General features: G+C 44.1%; 1 protein-coding gene across 1 annotated transcript; it reads left to right on the top strand.

Moving 5' to 3' along the window:
• The first annotated feature begins 4724 nt into the window (after positions 1-4724).
• Positions 4725-19378, top strand: CBLIF (cobalamin binding intrinsic factor). The gene is made up of 9 exons (XM_042904467.1): positions 4725-5205; positions 6113-6289; positions 7345-7458; positions 7891-8031; positions 9835-10016; positions 13518-13695; positions 15056-15257; positions 18037-18155; positions 19294-19378. The coding sequence occupies exons 1-9, from the start codon at positions 5127-5129 to the stop codon at positions 19353-19355; spliced, it is 1254 nt and encodes a 417-aa protein (XP_042760401.1). The 5' UTR covers positions 4725-5126; the 3' UTR covers positions 19356-19378.
• The last annotated feature ends 403 nt before the right edge of the window (positions 19379-19781 follow it).

The following is a 19781-nucleotide window of genomic DNA, read 5'->3' as shown; positions in this document are numbered from 1 at the left end:
GACAAGCCTTTAAGATGCCAAAGGGCAAATAGTTCTTCAGATAAAGCATAAAATAACCCATTTAAAGCAACCCCAATATATATACTTACATACATGTATATATACACACACACACACACACAGTGGAGTATTACTCAGCAATCAAAAAGAATGAAGTCTTGCCATTTGCTACTAGTGGATGGAACTAGAGGGTACTACGCTAAGAGAAATCAGTCAGGCAGAGAAAGACAAATATCCTATGACTTCACTCATATGAGGACTTTAAGAGACAAAACAGATGAACATAAGGGAGGGAAGTAAAAATAATATAAAAACAGGGAGGGGGACAAAAACATAAGAGACTCTTAAATATGGAAAACAAACAGGGTTGTTGGAGGGGTTGTGGGAGGGGGGGATGGGCTAAAGGGGTAAGGGGCATTAAGGAATCTACTCCTGAAATCATTGTTGCACTATATGCTAACTAACTTGGATGTAAATTTAAAAAATAAATTAAATAAAAATAAAAAAATTTAATAATAACAATAATAATAATAACAACAACAACAACAACAATAAAGCAACCCCAAAGGGTGCCTGGGTGGCTCAGTTGGTTGAACGTCTGACTCTTGATTTTGGCTCAGGTCATGTTCTCATGGTTGTTAGACTGAGCCCCCCTGTCAGGCTCTGTGCTGGTCATGGAGCCTGATTGGGATTCATTTTCTCTCTCTCTCAATCTCTCTCTCTCTCTCCCCCTCTGCCCCTCCCCTGCTTACATTCTCTTTCTCTCTAAATAAATAAATAAATATAAAATTTAAAAAAAAATTGAAAGCAACCCCCAAAAGGAAGATGCCTTCAGGTAGAGTTAGTTAAGTTATTTCTATCCATGTCTCCCTCAGATGAATTGAATGTTTTCTTCATGATACCCTTAGCTTCCTCTTCTCCACCAGCAACCCTGCTTTATAGTTAGGGTTTGGCCATTGCTTTCTGGTACTGATCCTTGATCCTCAGGGTCAACGCCACCCTGTTCTTCATTAACTGGATGTGACAGATGCCCTCATAACTAGACAGCAATGGACTCTATCCCCCTTGGGTCTGCATCTCATCCTGGAGCTAAGTCAGAGACAGAGGGCCTCCGTGGTGCTGTTTGCACAGGGAGGCAGCTGTCAGACCCGTTTGTAGACTCTCCAAGCCATGTGAAATATGGCTCACTTTCAATAATAACCAGTCAACACCAGTAAAGCACACAATTTGTATTAGACTCATTCACCCAAATGGATAATAAGGCTATTCTAATAGGCACGCTGACATGAAATGATATAACATCCAATCACAGCACGAAAAGGCATTTCTTTTGCAATTCTCAGTTCATTCCTCTCATTGGATCAAATACGAAATTGCATTTTATGTCACTGTGTTTCTAACACTTCCCTGTAGTGCTGCGGCCTCCGTTATTAACAGACAGAGCTGAGTTTCTGCTACTCAGTGGTCCCATAGCAGAATACAGTAACATTGCTATCTGATAGGAATGCCTTTAGTCTCAGGAACAGACGTGGAAGTTAATGGAGTAATATTCCCTTGGCGTTCTACTGACATTGCCCGGAGAATCCTAGCTCTGGCCACACATGCTTTATGAGAAGCTTCCAAGGCTTGGGACTATGACAGAACTGAGACTGAGTCTGAGGGTAAAGACTTCCATCTGCTGCCACAGAATAATCAATACAAATAAACCTTTCGTATGTCCAGAGAGAGTCTGGGTACTTGGATACCAGAAAACCAGACACAGGATAAAACAGGCAAATAAATGAATAAAGAAGGTCAGTCAATGGTTACCCAAGGACTGTCAAAATATATGAGTTAAGAAATGTATGGCCTGTGTGGTTCCTGTGCTGGAAGTTATTTGCTAAGTGAGACAATTGTATCATAATCAGTCTTGCAGCAGCCATGGTTGGCAATTTATAAGGAAGTATATGTTTAAAGACGCATACCACAGGGTGTGGCTCATCTCAGGATGGTCATGAGCAGCCTCTGGAACCCAAGATCAGTGCCATTCTGGGTCTCTAATCCTGTATTAGATTCTTCTTGCTGTTGTTAACAAATAACCACTAATTTAGCTGACAACAAATACATCACCGTATAGCCCTGGAGGTCAGAAGTCAGAAATGGATCTCACTGGGATAAAATCAAGGTGTTGAAAGGGCTGAGTTCCTTCTAGAGGTTCTAGGGGAGAATCCATTTCCTCACCTTTTCCAGCTTCTGGAGGAGGCAGCGTTCCTCCACCTTCAAAGCCAGCAACTGTATCACTCTGACCTCTGTTTCCATCACCACATCCCCTTCTCTGACTTTCACCCCCTCCCGCCATCCTCTTCCACTTGTAAGGACCTCTGATTACAGTGGGGGCCCCCCAGTAATCCAAAATAATCTTCTATGTTAAAGTCAGCTCATGAGCAATCTAAACTCCCCCTTGCCACGTGACCTAACATACTGAAGGTCCCAGGGATTAGCATGCAGACATCTTAGGGGGTGGCGGGCATTATTGTGCCTACCATTCCTTCACATGGCATGCAAAGGCTTCCACTGTGCAGACTCAAACTGTCTTTCTGGCCTCATCTCCCACCACACACCATGTATTAGTTAATAATACAAATCACCCTAAAACTTAATGGCTTAAAACAAGATTTATTCTTTCACGGTTCCCACAGGTCAAGGTCTCTCAACAAGGCCACAATCCAAATGTTGGCTGAGGCATTGTCTTCAAGCTCAACTGGGGAAGGATCTGCTTTCAAGTTTATTCACACGGTTGTTGACAGGATTCTGCCCGCCCTGGCTGTTGACTGGAGGCTGCTCCCAGTTCTTTGCCATAAGGGCTTCCCAATCAGACAGCTCGTAACATGGCAGCCGGTTTTCTCAGAGCAAGGAGCAAGAAGAGCCAGAGAGAGACGGCAAAAGCAAGAGGGAAAACAGTCTTTGCCACCTCATCTTATAACTTTTGCTGTATTATATTCATTTGAGGTGAGGCCAGCCCACACTCTGGAGAAGGGGATATCACAAGGGCGTGAACCAGGAGGTGGGAACATGGGGCCATGTTAGAAGCTGTCTAATGCACCCCGATATGTGTCCTGTGCTCTCATCACAAAACCACCAACACTAGCCAAGAATGAAAACCAATGCTTTGCAACCCAGGTCTTATATCTGTTCATGAATTTGCTCATCCAGGAAGTCTTTGTTCTGTTCCTACTGTGAACCAGGTAGGAACCCAAGGGCTGGAGATAGAACAGTGAAAAGGAGACAAAGACCCTTTTGCCTGAGAGCAAACATCTAGTGGAAAAGGAGACAGGAAACGAACCACGTGCATAGTGTGACGGAGGGTGAGGAGTCAGGGGCACAGTGGGTGTCTTTGGGGGTGAGGCTGTCTCATACATGAGACAGAAGGTCTGGGTGAAAGCTGGCCTTTGAGCAAAGACGTGAAGGACGTGTGGGAGCCACCATGAGAATATTTGGAGGAGGAGCGTCCTTGACAACGGAGACAGCAAGTGCCAAGGTGGGTGATGGATTCAGGGAACAAGGGGTTCAGTGCGGCTGGAGCAGAGGGAGCAAGGGAAGAAAGCAGTTGGAGGTGAGGCCCAACAGGCAACCAGGAGCCAGATCTTACAGGGCCTTGTAGGTCCTTAAGAGGATTTTGAATTTTATTCCAAGATGGGAGCCACTGAGGAACGTCCCCCTAAAAAAAAGCCACCTAACATCTAGTAGTTACAAAAAAAATTATCCCCCTCCTTTGTAATCTCAAGATATTATTTCTGTTGTATGTTATAGGGAGGTATTGCTTTAATATAGCTGTATTTCTGATACGTATATATCAGAATAATATATATACTAATTATATATATACTAATACTTATAGCATTACTAATACTTATAGTACACTAATAATTCATATTTGTACCTCATTGATCCCACATTGTCTAAGTATTTTTTTAAGTTTATTTGTTTATTTTTGAAAGAGAGAGAGCACAAGCATGAGCGGGGGAGGAGCAGAGAGAGAGGGAGAGAGAGACAATCCCAAGCAGGCCCCACAACGTCAGCACTGAGCCCGATGTGGGGCTCGAACTCACGAACCATGATATCATGACCTGAGCTGAAATCAAAAGTAGACGCTTAACTGACTAAGCCACCCAGGCGCCCACCCCCTCCCCCCGCCAACTTTCTAATTCTTACTTTAAAAGATAATACCTGAAAGCCTTGGGTGTTTGAAACTGCTTTGTCCCCAGATAAGGAAAAAGAAATCAAATAAAACAATTTCTGGGAAACTCAGGTCCATTGCTTGCCTGAAGTCAAACAGCCTCCAAGAGCCAAGGCTGGGACCCAGGTCACAGTGACTTATTAACCGCACAAAACCCGCCTCCACCTAGCAGACCCTCCCCCGACTGCATGAAAGGGTATGTTGTAAAGCATGCCCCTTGAACCATAAGTAAGGCAGTGCCTTAGGAACTGCCTGGCCCTCGGGGAAGTGGTTGCTGATGAACAGCCACAGGGGTGCCTGGGTGGCTCAGTGGGTTGAGCCCACTTCGGCTCAGGTCATGATTTCATAGTTCATGAGTTCAAACCCTGCATTGGACTCGCTGTGTCGGTGTGGAGCCTGCATCAGATCCTCTGTCCCCCTCTCCCTCTGCCCCTCCCCTGCTGGCTCTTTTTCTCTCTCTCTCTCTCTCTAAAATAAACATTAAAAAAAAAAAAAAAAGCCAGCCAGGAGGTGGTCTGAGCAGGTGTCTGAAGTCCCAGGAGGAAGGCCCGTTTATACTCGCTCACTCACCAGCCAAGCTCCTGATCTAATGGCCCAGGATCGTGGGAAAAGGCACTTGGACATCACTGCCTTCACTGCACCCCCAGCCCCAAGCGTCTCATACTGGCGGTGCCAGCTAGAAGTCACCTTCACACACCTTGCAGGGTCTAGACTAGTTAGATAAGCGTTTGGAAATTAGTTCCCTCAGGGAGAGACAGGTCAGCAAAAGTGGTTAGGAGTGGCTGGGAGGGAGGGGAGGGCCGACTGGTTTACAAAGAGAAGCATATATAAGAGAAACGAGAGAAACACTCCACTTTCAAACACTAGGATTTGGGCCCGGGACCCATAGACAGGACAAGAAGAGAGTGGGATGGCCTGGTACATCCTCTACCTCCTGAACCTTCTCTGGGCTGTGGCTGGGACCAGCACCCAAACCCAGGGCTCATGTTGTGAGTACAGTGTTTCCTCCAGAGAAGTCAGGGAAGCCGTGACCCCAGGGACAGGGGCAAACCTCACACGCTGAGGTCGGCTGAGGAGAAAGTGATTGGAAACAGCAACCACTGTAGGAGTTCCAAGTGGGTGAGTCAGGGAGAGTGCTTGGTTCATCTTTCCTAGCTGCATAGTGTAAGTTCTTCCAGAAGAAAGTCTATGCATTTTTTTTTAAGTTTATTTATTTATTTTTGAGAGAGAGAGAAAGAGAGAGAACAAGTGGGGAAGAGGCAGAAAGAGCAGGAGAGAGAGAATCCCCAGCTGGCTGCACCCTCAGCATGGAGCAGGTCTCGGGGCTCAATCTCATGAACCGTGAGATCATGACCTGAGCTGAAATCAAGAATCAGATGCTTAACCGACTGAGCCAACCAGGTGCCCCGAAGGCTATGCATTTCACATTAAGAGAGATTGAAATCCTGGTGCAGGAATGATGGCTGGTGGCACAGACAGAGAGGCTCAGAGCTGTTCTGACCTCGTGCCACTGCTAGTGGGGATACGGGTACTCGCTGAGGACTGGTCATATCCCAAGTCTTCCATATTTTTCATGTCAGACTGGGGAAAAAAATGCAAGGAAAACATGATTTTGAGGGATGTGCTGGAAATAATATGAACTGCCCATGAATCATATTGCTTGAAGTCACTAAGTGAGAAATCACTTTCTTAAAGATAAGGGTTGAGAAGATGTTTGGTTTCATTGGCCTCAGAGGAAAATCTCAAGGTTTTCTCCTTTTTCTTTAATAATCATCCCTACATGGGGGCATCCTGGAAGGTACCAATGCTAATCCTGTCTTCTGATTGACTCACAGGAAACATGTGTCTGAGATGAGAGAGAGGGTAGGGTGTTAGTTAATGCCCTTCTCTTTTCAGCTGTCCCCCCAGCACAGCAGCCCTTGGTTAATGGCATACAAGTGCTCATGGAGAACTCTGTGACCAGCTCAGCCTTCCCAAACCCCAGCATCCTGATCGCCATGAATCTAGCCGGAGCCTACAATGTGGAGGCCCAGAAGCTCCTGACTTACAAGCTCATGGCCAATGACATAGCCGGTGAGAAGTCAGAGCCCCTCTGAACTCTCCCTGACTCTCCAGCCCCAGGTCCTAACTCCACACACCCCTTACTCCCATGCCACCTGAGATTATACCTGAATCCTCTCCCTGATTCTCCAGCCCCAGGTCCTAGCTCCACACACCCCTTACTCCCATGCCACCTGCGATTGTACCTGAATCACCCAAATACCTTTCCCTACAAACCTGGAAAGAAATGCATATGAAGTCAGAGCATTCGCAGAAGAGGGCAGCAACAATGAAAAAGCTCTAGATCAGATGTAAAAAGAGCAGGCTTCCAGTTCTGGCTCTATACCACGTATTAACTCCATGATGTTGGGGCACCTGGGTGGCTCAGTCAGTTGGGCATCCAACTCTTGATCTCATCTCGGGTCTTGATCTCAGGGTCCTGAGTTCAACCCTGCCTTAGGGTCCACACTGGGCGTGGAGCCTACTTTAAAAAATAAAAGTAACTCAGTGACCTTGAACAGGTCACGAATCCTGACCAACCTCACTTACGCATCTTCAAAATGTAGACGATTCTAATAACAAGGACACTAACAGTCATAATAAGAATGACAGTAATAATCAGATCTCTGTACTGCCTACCTCCCAGGAGTAGCCCTGACAATCAAGTGAGACAATAAAGTTAAAGTTATTTTCAGGTATGAATTTGTATGGATGTTCTTGCTGCTTTTCTAAACAGACACCAGAGATTCTCGATGAAGTTGTCAAGTCACGGAGTGGTCACCAGAGTAAACATTCCTTGAGAATTTGTCCACACTTCTTTCCTTAAAAAGGAGAGATCAAAAAATTATCTAGGTGGTGCCTGGCTGGCTCAGTCAGAAAAGCACTCTTAGATCTCAGGGTTGTGAGTGTGTAACCCATGTTGGGTAAAGAGATTACTTAAAAATAAAATCTTTAAAAAAAAAAAACCCTATCTAATCACACTATTAAAAATTCAATGATCTGGACAAAAGGCAGAGAGTTCAGCCCTGGCGCCAGGCACACTCTTCCCTGACAATACCTTTGTAACCCTTTTGTTCTCTCCTCCACAGACCTGACCATTGGCCAGCTCGCCCTTACTGTCATGGCCCTCACCTCCTCCTGCCGAGACCCTGGGAATAAAGTTTCGATTCTACACAGACAAATGGAAAACTGGGCTCCTTCAAGTAAGAGCTCATCAGAAGGGAGGGGAGAGTGAGGCAAATGATTTTTCCTGAGAATTTTAAGCCTAGAACGAAAGAGATGGGGGAATGGAAAGTGAGGGAAGAAACACAGCTGCCTTTGCTTAGGATCCCTGAGATCATCCCACTGCGAGATATTCACTTCGATTCCAAGTGAACTAGAGCAGACCACTGTCCCCAGGGACACAGACTTATGCCATCACCTGAAGACAGCCTCATCCCTTTTATTCTCTTCTCATGCCGGGTGACATTCTTATTCTGAGAAGTGTTGAAGTTACCTTTTGCTAATATGGAGCCTTTCTTTTTGGACAGGTTTTCTAAACATTTCTATTTAAAAGGTTTGGCTTTTCCCTTTTTCATGAACGTCCTCATTCTGGAGGATGTTAATCTTACGGAGGCCCTCTGTCCCCTTCCCAGGCCCCAATGCTCAGTCTTCGACCTTCTACGGGCCCAGTCTGGCAGTCCTGGCACTGTGCCAGAAGAACCCTGAGACAACCTTACCCATAGCAGTCCGCTTTGCCAAGATCCTGCTGGCCAATTCCTCCCCCTTCAACATGGGTGAGTCGGTCACCACTGCCAGGCACTGCCCTGAGCAGGGAACATCACAGGCACTGAATGGGAGGCCGGAGGGGACAGTGGGAGGGGGAGTTCTCCACGGAGGAAGAGCTCAGGATCATGAAAATGTCTACATGTGGGAGGTACTTCACAAATATTTGTTGGACATGTGAATTAAGGAATAAATGAAAGGGAAATAGTAAGACAAAGAAACCAAGACGGTACTTGAAATGTCTTGACAATGACAGAATCTTCACTGGAAACAATAAGCATGTCACTCACCCAAGTCAGGAGTTATTTCCAGGCAAATTCTTGAATTATTAAACCAATGTCTAGACTCAGCCGTACACTGAACCTTCTCTTAGTGGTGATTCCACACTCTGTTCTTCTCAATGTTTCTCCTTATAACATTCAAATATTCTCTTTCTATTGAACAGATGCTGTCTGGGGGCACCTGGGTGGGTCAGTCGGTTAGGCACCCAACTCTTGTTTTCAGCTCAGGTCACAATCTCACAGTGTGTGAGTTCAATCTCTCTCTGCCTCTCTGTCTGTCTGTCTGTCTCTCTCAAAATAAATAAATAAACAAAAAACATTTAAAATACATAAACAGATACTGATGCTCCTCCGCTTCAAGGATATACTGGAACCATCGTATTCCTTCTTTCTGCAACCTTATGGCTGCTTGTGAATGGAAGCTTCTCCCCTCTATGGCACCAGGTCCTTCTCTGTCCACCCTCCCCTCCTGCAGATGATGGTGCCGACTCTGAATGATGCCGTCTGTGAGGACACTGCTGTATGCCCCTCGTTCATGGTCACATTTTCTCCTCTGCCACTCTCCAAGCAAGAGTGTATCTCAGGTTAACACCCCATTACCCATGCTTCCTCAACAACCTCTCTTGTCTCAAGCAAATGCTCTCATTTCAGGCTTTCAGACCAAGAAACAAAGGCTCTGGTATGTCCCTGGGGGTCAAGAGCAGACGGGTCTCTGTGTTCCGTCTGGGACCTCATGCATTGCTGGGGTGTCTCTGTCAGTTTGGGAAATTTGGACTTCTTTGCCAACACTGGTTTCAACAACACTGTCTTTCTTAATGAGTTTATGCAAATTTCAGGTGGAGATCCCAGTAGGGAGGGGAAGATCAGTCAAAGAAAAGATGTCATCTGGCAAGTCTTGCATGTGTTCCGGTCTTGTCCTGCCAGCGCTTGCTCATTCAGTCCATGTACATTTTCCCATGCAAATCATGGAAATGCCCCTGTGCTGGGTGCCATGGGGGAGTGCAAAGTTCCCGCCACCCAGAAGCTCACAGAGCACGGTAACAACAAAACAGAGCAGCGAGTGCTGACATTGCAAAACAGGTCCAAACAACACATGCTAAAAAATAAAAAAGGTCAGGAAAGAGACCCCACCTGTGGCATAGGGCTGCCCAAGGGAAGGCTTCAATGAGAGGTGGCGATGGCTCAGCCTTCAAGCATTGGTGACATTTTTAAAGATAAACACTAGCACAAGAGAAATGGGATTGAATCAAGCGCCAGTCTACATTAATTAAAAGCATGAGCTGTGGAGTCACATAGATCTGGGTTCAGATCCTGGCGCTGCTACTTACTAGCTGTGTGGCCTTGGGCCATTATTTGGCCTCTCTGAGCCTCCATTTCCTCATCCCTTAAATGGAGACGATTATAGGTCCTACTTCACAGGTTGTCCTGAAGAATAAAGGAGATCATGTAGCTGGAACACAATAAGCACACAGTAAATGTTGCTTGTTCATATTGTTGTGGTGATGGTTGCCTTATCCCCACTGTGATTCACAGACACGGGAGCAATGGTGACCTTGGCTCTGACTTGTATGTACAACAAGATCCCAGTAGGTTCAGAGGAAGGTTACAGAAGTCTGTTTGGTCAGGTACTAGAGGACGTCGCGGAGAATATTAGCATGAGGATCAAAGACAATGGCATCATTGGAGACATCTACAGTACTGGCCTTGCCATGCAGGTAAACACATCACCAATGCTCTCTGTTGGGTCCATGCCAATACGGTAAGGCTGGGTTGTAGGATCAAGAGACCAGGCTTCTAACATCTCTGGGAAAGACCAGCTAGTTTAACCCGAGGTAGATACCTTGTGGTGCTTATGTCTTAGTCTCTCTACTGGTAAAATGTAGGTTGAGTCTTATTTCTTCCCTACTTCATGGGCAAAGTGTGAAAATAAAACTACGTGAATTCTTTTCTCATTCTTGGGGAAAAAAATACAAGTCAATCCAAGAAACATATCAGTTTATTACTGATAATGATCGGTTTGTTCATAATATTTACAGACTGATGAAAATTTGATGTATAAAAAATATAAGGATATTAAAACAAGTCCGCAAAAAAATAGAATTTTCTGATTCCATCTTGCCAGTCAAGTGTTCTTTTTTTTTTTTTTTTAGCCCTTTACCGTGATCCAAAAAATGTGGGCTTGTATGCAAAGGGACTAATGAAAATAACCTAAAGCTGATTGGATGTCTAATCTTTGTCAAGCTCTTTTATAGTCTCGATCTCATTTCAACCTCACACAGTGCTCTAAATGGCAGAGCCAAGTGTGTCTGGTACCCAAGTACATACCCAATCCTATGCTTCCCTGGGAACCCAGATCCCCAGGCTTGGATTCTATGAGACGTTGCTTGATGCATCTCCAAATGCAACCCCCTCCCACTGATTAGGGTTGACCAGAGCATCGTCCTCCTGTGGAAGACATACTAAAGATAGTGGGGAGACATAACCAACTAGAATCATAAATTAAAGGGTCACCTGTGGCCAAATCCTCTAGCCCCAACTGAGAAGTCTGTGCTCCAAAGTCTCAAAATGCCTAGTGTAATTAATTGGAAAACAACATCATGACCTTCTCCATTCAGAAAGCCCAGGAAACAGAGAACCACGGAATCACAATGCCAGCCCTGAACCTAATACACTACAGTGGTAGGAAGAAATCCGTACATGGGGAGGAGTGGAGACTGGCCCTGATTCCACACATTAGAAATTACCAAAGGGCATGAACAGACTAGAAATCAGTTTATGTTAAACGTAAGAGTGAACACCAAGTCCCCACTCCATGTGCCATGTTTAGGAGCAATTGATGAGAACAAAGTCAGCTTCCGTATCATGTCATGGTGAATGAAATTTTGTCATGGAACAAAAGACTGTTTGTTACCATGGCTGAATCATATGAGACCAGTTCTGGGGCTCAGGTCTAGAAAGCTGTGTGGAGTATCACAGGCAGTCTGGAAGGGATATAAGATGGGTTTTATCTATGACTCACTTAAAATGAACTTGCTTCACCTTAGAGAAAGGTTTGCTCTTGTTAGTTTGGCTTGTGAATTGTGTTTGGGATTTTTATCACCTGCAGGGTACACTCTGATATAAGCTGTGCCTGATAATTAAAGCTTTTCCTATGAAAAGACAAAACTTCATTCTTATCCAGATATCACAGGCCACATGGATTTCTAATCAGTTAGGAGACATATCCTCTCCCTACTTGAGTTAAGGCACACATCTAGAGTTTACTCAAGCAGCCTGTAATCTAGAATCGCCAGATATCTAATGCGTAACTTTTTTCTAATTAAAAATGTTCTGGTGTCAAAAACCAGAGGGCTCTGGACATGTAACAACTTGAGTTTGAAGCCCAGATCTGCCACCCTTGTGGGCAAACACTGAATTTCTCTGAATTTCACTTTCCCAATCAGAACAAGGATGCAAGCATAGTTTTTACAAATCACAAGCACAAGGCGGTACTCAATAACTGTTCACGGTCTCTCCCTTTTCAGCCTTCATTCTTCACCTTCCAGGACGCCAGTGCCCTTCAAGTGGTCTGGGCCACCCACACGGCTTCCCTAGGCATTCATGTGGCACTTCCTCTCTTCCAGAGTTTCATCTCTTGTTTCCATCACTATTCCAAAGGTTTCAAAATTCCTCTGATAGGGATTTAACTTGGAAAGGGACCTGATAAACATCTTCATGCAAAGTTATCAATGGCTTCTCACAGCATAATGTGTCCTTTCTCTCTAGAGTGTTGGCATTGGTAATGTTTTATCCCAAAGAGCTACATCTTACTTTTGGGATTTGAGAATTGAATACAGCAAGTGAACAAGATATGGCTGCTGAGGAGTACCTACCTACCTGATGCCCTTTAAACCAAATTTCCCTGTAAAGTGGCCCCTCGCAAGAGCCACAACTCATGGTTGCCAAAGTTAACAGTGATAGTCATGCCTATCCAAACTGTCTGGTTGTTCATCAACTGCCTTTGGCTTACAAAGCCAGTTCTGACTCTTCTCCCCCTTTGCTCATTTCCCATTTTAAGATTCAGGTGAATCAGCCAACCAGCAATCTCAGACCATTGACATACTCTGATGGTCATGGTCAGACAACCCTAAAGTGAGGGAGATGGTAATGACAGCTTATATAACATACATCACAAAATGCTCTTGCTTATCATCGCATCTGAACCTCAAATGAACCTCCAAAGGTAGGAAGAAATTATGATTTCTATTTGACCCAATGAGATCTAAAACGCAGCAAAGTAGAATGAACTGCTTGGTGTATTTAGCAAGAATCATTTTTGTAAGTAACAGAAACCCAAATAACTTAAGAAAAAAATGGGCATTTCCTATTTCATATAGACTAGAGGGTCCAGAGCTGGATTAATTTCAGGAGCAGCCAGAAGAAAGGACTCAAATCATGGTTTCAGGGACCACTCTTTCTTCATCGCTCAGCCCTGGTTTTCTTCATTGTCTCCTACTCCGTGGTTTCTTCAAAGTGGCTGAGGAAGATGGTCACCAGCAGCCCACTGCTTACTTACATGGTCCCAGCTGAATACCCCCAGCAGGAAAGAAAGAAATGCTTCTCTCTCTGAGTGTCTGTATATCAGGGAAGGACTCTGTCTAGTGTGTATGCCCACCAATCACTGTCACCAAAAGGATGGCACGCTATGATAAGCCCAGCCCAGGCCATGAATCCACCCCTGTGGCCAGGGTTGTGGAGCCTCTGGCTGACAGTCCTGATGGGAACACAAAGTGTGGGAGGAGTCCACCAAAGGGTGTGAAGGACAACACAAAACAAAAGAGCTCTCCTATGTTTCGCTGGCCAGGCTGTTCCAGACTAGCTGCCCCTGGAGCTTGCTTTGCCCGGCTCTCACCTTGTTCTACGTTTAAGAACTATTTTATATAAAACGTACTATAAATGCAGCAGCCCTAATAGTGTTCCCCAAATCTGTTTGTTGCACAAATATTTGTTGTGTGACTGCTATGTGATAGACACTGAGCTAAGAGGTGGGGACACAGAGTGAACAAAAGAGACATCGTCCTGAACCTTGGGCAGCTCAGTTTTGGACTCTGGATGATCCCCAAGATTAGTGATCAAGTGTTTCCCTTATAAAGCTTATAAAGGCCAACTCTCAGCTATGCCTAATCAACCAATCTCTCCCTCTCCTTCTCTCTCTCTCCCTCTCTCTCCTGCCCCAGGCTCTCTCCGTGACACCTAAGCACCCTCCCAAGAAGTGGAACTGCAAGAAGACCATGGACACAATACTTAAGGAGATTGAGCTGGGGAAATTCCACAATCCCATGTCCATTGCCCAAATCCTCCCTTCCCTGAAAGGCAAGACATACCTAGATGTGCCCCATGTGTCATGTATCCCTGGTAAGAACTCTAAACATCTGCCTTTCCTTGTGGTATAAAGTGGAAACTTATGTCCATAATAATATGTGGATCAATTTCAAGTGGCATATAGGCTTGTTATGTAGGCAGAGACACATCCGATTTCCAATTCCCAAGTGTCATGTCTTAACACACAGCTGCGCCAGCCTGCCCTCAGAGTTCAGCCCCCATGTCCATTTCACTCAGTACACATTAAATGAGCACCTACTATAGTAGGTGGTGAAGATGATGCTGAAGATGATAGTGAAGTGAAATGATGGTGAAGGGGGAAGGTCCATGGTCTTAACAATCAGATGATATATAACTTCACTCATTCATGGGATGAATGCCTCAAACATTACACAGTATCTTCAGATATCTCCTCTTTACAAAGTCATGAGATAGATACATAGACAAAAACCACAACATTTGGAAGAATGAAATAAGCATTAAATAGAAATAGAAGCCACATACAGTGCAAAAGCAAAGGAGGTATGGCCAATCACTGATCTGGTCTGAGAGACTTATGAGAAGAACAGAGTTGGCATTTCAGCCCAGACATGGAGATCTAAATACAAAGCCTTGGTGCTCCTGGCACACCAAAGGAATGGGGGTGGAAACCTGGCACGTTACCCTCTGATTTGAAATATCTCTATTTTATACAATTAAAAATACAATACAAGGATACTTAAAATTCAAACACTGCAGAAATGTACACAAGGAAAGTGGGAGTCCTGCATAAAAATTTTATCACTCCAGAGGTAACTAGTCCTTGGTAGACATACTGCCAACTCTTCTTTGTTATCAAACACTAGTATAAAGCACTATTCATCTCATGTTGCATGGACTTCCCGAGACAAGCAGAGATGACTAAGCTCCTTGTCTATCTCAGAACAGAATCTATAGAGACCGCGATCAAGCAGCCGGATCCCAAGCACAGCCACATTCACCTAACTCCTTAGACTGCTTCCCAGTGATCTCCCCACCTTCACAAGATGGCTTTGGAGTCTTTCCTACCATTCTACACTACAGTTGCCCAGGTGTTTTGTTAAATGGCCTGAAACTTACTACCAGTGCCTCCAGATTCACAGTGGAAATTCCTTCAACAAAACTCATGTTCCTTGTAAAACTAGCTGTCAGCTCTTCAGCCAAAAACAACTCTCTAGAATGGAAATGAGAGCTCCATGGACCACACCAGTTCCTCAGAACAACCCACCAAGGACACAATATCATTGCCATTCCTTGAAATGTTTGTTTTTTGGTTTGTTTTTCTTTTAGGATGAGTCGCTAACAACAGAGATTTTGCACCTAATAGTACAAACCCCATAGTCTTTAACAAATTTGGCCTGTTTGCTCTTCACAGGTCATGAAGGGCAACCAACCCTCCCCAACCAAACCAACCCTGCTCCCACCTCAGCATCCAACATCACCGTCATATACACCATCAATAACCAGCTGAGGGGGGTGGAGTTGCACTTCAATGAGACCATCGATGTCAGTGTGAAAGCTGGATCGGTGCTACTTGCTGTCCTAGAGGAAGCCCAGCGCAGAAGCTCCATGTTCAAGTGAGTGTTGTAAGCGACACGCACATTCCCCCCAGGCCTTGCCTGAATTCCCATTCTCTCTCTCTCCTGCCTTTTCTTACCTTTTTTCCCTTCTGATAATTTAACAGATCTTCATCCCATCACCCCTCAAGAGGCCTGCAAACTACCAACTAGGCAAGGCTCTCAGGAAACATTAAATCACCCAAGTCAACATATGATAGAGGTTTACAAACAGGAATTCAAAGGGGAGAGTCTGTTGTGGATTGGAATAGTCCAGAAAGGCTTGGGGCTTTGGACCACATTCGAAGGATAAGTACTGTAGGGCAGATATGGGTAGATGGTATTCTAGGAAGAGGGAATGGCTAGAAAGAAGCATTCAAGGGGTGTTTGGGTGGCTAAATGTCCTCAGTTAAACGTCCAACCTGGGCTCAGGTCATGAACCCACAGTTCGTGGGTTCGAGCCCCACATCGCCTCCATGGTGAGTGTGCAGAACCTGCTTGGGATTCTCTCTCTCTACCTCTCTCTCTCTGCTCTTTCCCCACTTGCACTTTCTCTCTCAAAATAGATAGATAGATAGATAGATAGATAGATAGATAAAAAAGAAGAAGAAGAAGCATCGGAGGCAGGAAGAAGCAAGGAATTCCGGGAGCGAGTAGTCCAGCATGACTAAAGAAGAGAATACAGGACTGAATTAAGTAAGTAACATCCAGAAGGATAGTCTGGGTAATGTAAAAAATCTGAAAAACCAGGCTCAGGAGATTGGACTCCACATTATGGAGAAGCATTGCAAGTTTTTAAGTAAGAAAAGTCATGTTGTAAAATGTTAGTTGGTTTGAGAATGGGAGACAAGGAGGAAATCTGGGGTGTGCCTATGGTCATGAATCTATGAAGTAATGAAGTTTCCATGTAGGACAAACAGACTCACACCGAGGAGAACTCCACAGGTCTCTGTGAGAACTGGATGCAAGGGGCAAGAGAGAGAGAAGCTTCCAAACTTTTGATAGGAGTACCAGAAAGAAAGAATGTCTTTCAGAGAAAAAGACTTAATTCCTTTAGACGTGTCTAATTGTATGTGTTCAAAACAGAAGCACTGGGGAGCTTTTGAAGGGAGAAGCATGCAACGCCCCTTGGGGGCGTGAGTTGGAGCCCCATGTTGGGCATAAAGCCTATTAAAAAAAATAAAAAGGGGTGCCTGGGTGGTTCAGTCGGTTAAGCATCTGACTTCGGCTCAGGTCATGATCTCATGGTCTGTGAGTTTGAGCCCTGAGTCGGGCTCTGTGCTGACAGTTCAGCCTGGAGCCTGTTTCAGATTCTGTGGTCTCCCTCTCTCTCTGACCCTCCCCCATTCATGCTCTGTCTCTCTCTGTCTCAAAAATAAATAAACGTTAAAAAAATTTTTTTTAAATAAAAAGAACATGAGACAGGTCTACATGCCCATTATACGCATAGCACCACTTAAGCCCAAAGAGGCTAAGTAACAGTCCTAAGATCACATGACATGTAGCTAATAGAGTTGAGATCGGAACCTAGACTTGACCGTGAAGCTCATATTTCTTCCACTGCCCTGTCATAAAGGGAAGAATACAGAAATAAATCCAGAGGAGAAAATTAAGCCTTGTGAGGTGGTTATAGTTTGCAAAAAGAGGAAGCAGGAGAGAAAAATGGAGAAGACTAAGATAGCAGAGGGAGCAGAGGGAACATGCCAGGTGCTGGAAAGGAAAAGAGGAGAGTCTTTGAAAGGGAAGGTGACATGACCCCAGTCCTGCAGAGACATGCCAAGGAGAACGACTGACCAAGTCTGAGGGAGTGAAGCTGAGTGGGATGTGGAATCTACCCCACAGGATTGGGCTCGGGGAGTCGTGCCTGCTGTCCACGGCCCAGCTCCATAATTTCCCTGACTTCTATACCCAGGTCGGGATCAAAGTTGCACTCCAAGAATACTCAGCTTTCAAACAACCCTCTGAATCTACCTTACTACTTCTCTGAGCTTACCTTTAATTTTGCCTGATTTTTCTTTTTCTGACTGTGAATGTCATAAATACTTACAGTAGACAGGTGGGGGGTGATGCATAAAGGAGAAAACAGAACATCTACACTACATGCACAACATAATCACTGTGGACATGTTTTTATCATTTTGTAGGTGGTTTCTTCCCATGCATATTATAAACAGTTGTGATCCATCACATAGATGGGATAGCTATTTCGTGTACAATTTATGTCCCACATTTTCACTTAACATTATGGAGGAGCATTTGTAATGTCACTTAAAATTACTGAAAAATATAATTTTGTAACTGCAAAAAAATTCAGTCTTGAATATTCATCCCACGATTCACGTAATTATTCACCCATATTTGGGCATTTACATTTTCTTTAATTTGCTTATTGACAGGTTAAAAAAAAAACTCCCTTCAGGCTAATTTCATTTCATTTTAAATGAAGTAATTTCATATTCATTAGTCATTTTTAATTTCTCTTTTGAGCATGATTTTATCTGATGTATAAAGCATTTAGAATGTCTCTGTCCCAGGGCGCCTGGGTAGCTCAGTCTGTTGAGTGGCTAACTCTTGATTTCAGCTCAGGTCATAATCCCAGTGTCATGGGATCGAGCCCCGTGTTGGGCTCCATGCTGGGCATGAAGCCTGCTTAAGATTATCTGTTTCTCATTCCCTCTTCCTCTCTCCCTCCCTCTCTCTCTAAAATAAAATAAAGAGAATGTCTCTGTCCCTTCACCTTAACCTCTTATTGCCTTTCCTAAATGAGATATTAATCACATACATGATTTTATTCTTACAGATTTGAAACCACAATGACATCTTGGGGCCTTGTTGTCTCCTCCATCAATAATATTGCTGAAAATGTTCATCATAGGACCTACTGGCAATTCCTTAGTGGCAAAACACCTTTGGATGAAGGTGAGAAAGGAAAGGAATCTGGGAATCTCTTCCATAGTCTGAAGGCTACTTTCTTTCATTCTCTTCTTTAATTCATTCATTCAATCAGCAAATAATTGAGATCATATGTATATATATGATAATCATACATACAGTGACTATGCATATATATTCATACACGTATATTATGAATATATATATAGTGATTTGATTGAATGATTGATAGATGATGGGATAGATAGATGATAGAACAGGTGGCTGGCTTTCTAAAATAGCTTTTTTAGGGCACTCGGGTGTCTCAGTTGGTTGGACGTCTGACTTTGGCTTAGGTCATGATCTCACGGTTCATGGGTTCAAGCCCCACATCAGGCTCTGTGCTGACAGCTCAGAGCCCAGAGCCTGCTTTGGATTCTGTGTCTCCCTCTCTCTCTGCCCCTCCCCCACTTGCACTCTGTCTCTCTCTGTCTCTCTGTCTCTCTGTCTCTCTCTCTCAAAAATAAATAAACAAAAAAATTAAATCAGGCTTATTCTTATGTCTGCCAATTGCTTTTCTTCTCTGAGGAAAGAATGATAAACAGAAAGCCTCTGAGATCCAAAAAGATTTGGGCCTGGAATTGTCATTCTTTCCAATGCCTGGCAACTTGGAAGCCATCAATACCGCCATCATCTAACTTTCCTGCCCTGAAACACAAGAATTCTCAACACACTGCCCTTCCTTATTGTCTGCAAAATCTTCAAAAATGAATATGAGATCTTTCTACCTTGAATGCTCTAAATTTGGCTTAACTAAGCAAGTTTAATAGTAACCACCATTTACTGCACACTTACTACGTGTCAGGTACTGTATTAGGCATCTGGCAGTCATTATTCCTAGTGCTGAAAATGTTTCTTCAGGGTAAATATTATGAGTGCAATTTAATACATGAGGAAAAGGAGACTCACAATTTAAGGGGCTTCTCCGAAGACATACTCCACATGGCAACTCTGAGCCTGGAAACGAGGACTCCCTAAACCTCAGTTCCATACTCTTCCATACCAACGGAGCTGCCCATTTCACTCTGTGATGACTTTACTCCTCCAACAATGAGCTGACCCCCTGGGAGGTGGGTGTGGTTACACGCCCCACGGTCACCTCATGTTCTTCTCTGATTGTTTCTAGGCGTTGCTGACTACATACCCTTCAACCATGAGCACATCACAGCCAATTTCACACGGTACTAAGGACGAAGTAGCTTCAGGTTCTCTCAAACACCTTCAAAGGATGATGGAATTTTTGTTCATTTCATTTCAAATCTACGCCAAAAGGTGGAAATCTACAATGCTCCCATATTCCTGGTAAAAAAAAAAAAAAAAAAAAAAACATGGAAAACACTGTGTAGAATAAATGATTCAAACTTCCCTAGAGTCTCAACATCTGTGACCCGTGAAAAAACGTCCAGCTTCTCAAGGCACTGACTGCCAGTCATAATTTAAACCTAGGATAAGGGGAGAAGAGAGAGCCCAGTTGATATTTTTAGAGTTCATTCTGATCTTGATTGATTAACCAACACATTCCTTTATTTCTACAAATGAAATGATATATTTTTTAAATTTCCTATTTTTTTTTCTTATACCAAGTTCTACTTTTCAAATCACTTAGTGAAATGG

This window comes from Panthera leo, chromosome D1, assembly GCF_018350215.1.
Source record: "Panthera leo isolate Ple1 chromosome D1, P.leo_Ple1_pat1.1, whole genome shotgun sequence".
In the NCBI taxonomy this organism is placed as follows: domain Eukaryota; kingdom Metazoa; phylum Chordata; class Mammalia; order Carnivora; family Felidae; genus Panthera; species Panthera leo.
This window is presented reverse-complemented; position numbering and strand designations above follow the sequence as displayed.

Bases quoted from the DNA above. Each gene is read 5' to 3' on its own strand.
- CBLIF (XM_042904467.1), top strand. From the start codon at position 5,127: ATGGCCTGGTACATCCTCTACCTCCTGAACCTTCTCTGGGCTGTGGCT. The intron at 15,258-18,036 runs GTGAGTGTTGTA...TTATTCTTACAG, and splicing joins CGCAGAAGCTCCATGTTCAA to ATTTGAAACCACAATGACAT. The intron at 18,156-19,293 runs GTGAGAAAGGAA...GATTGTTTCTAG, and splicing joins CAAAACACCTTTGGATGAAG to GCGTTGCTGACTACATACCC.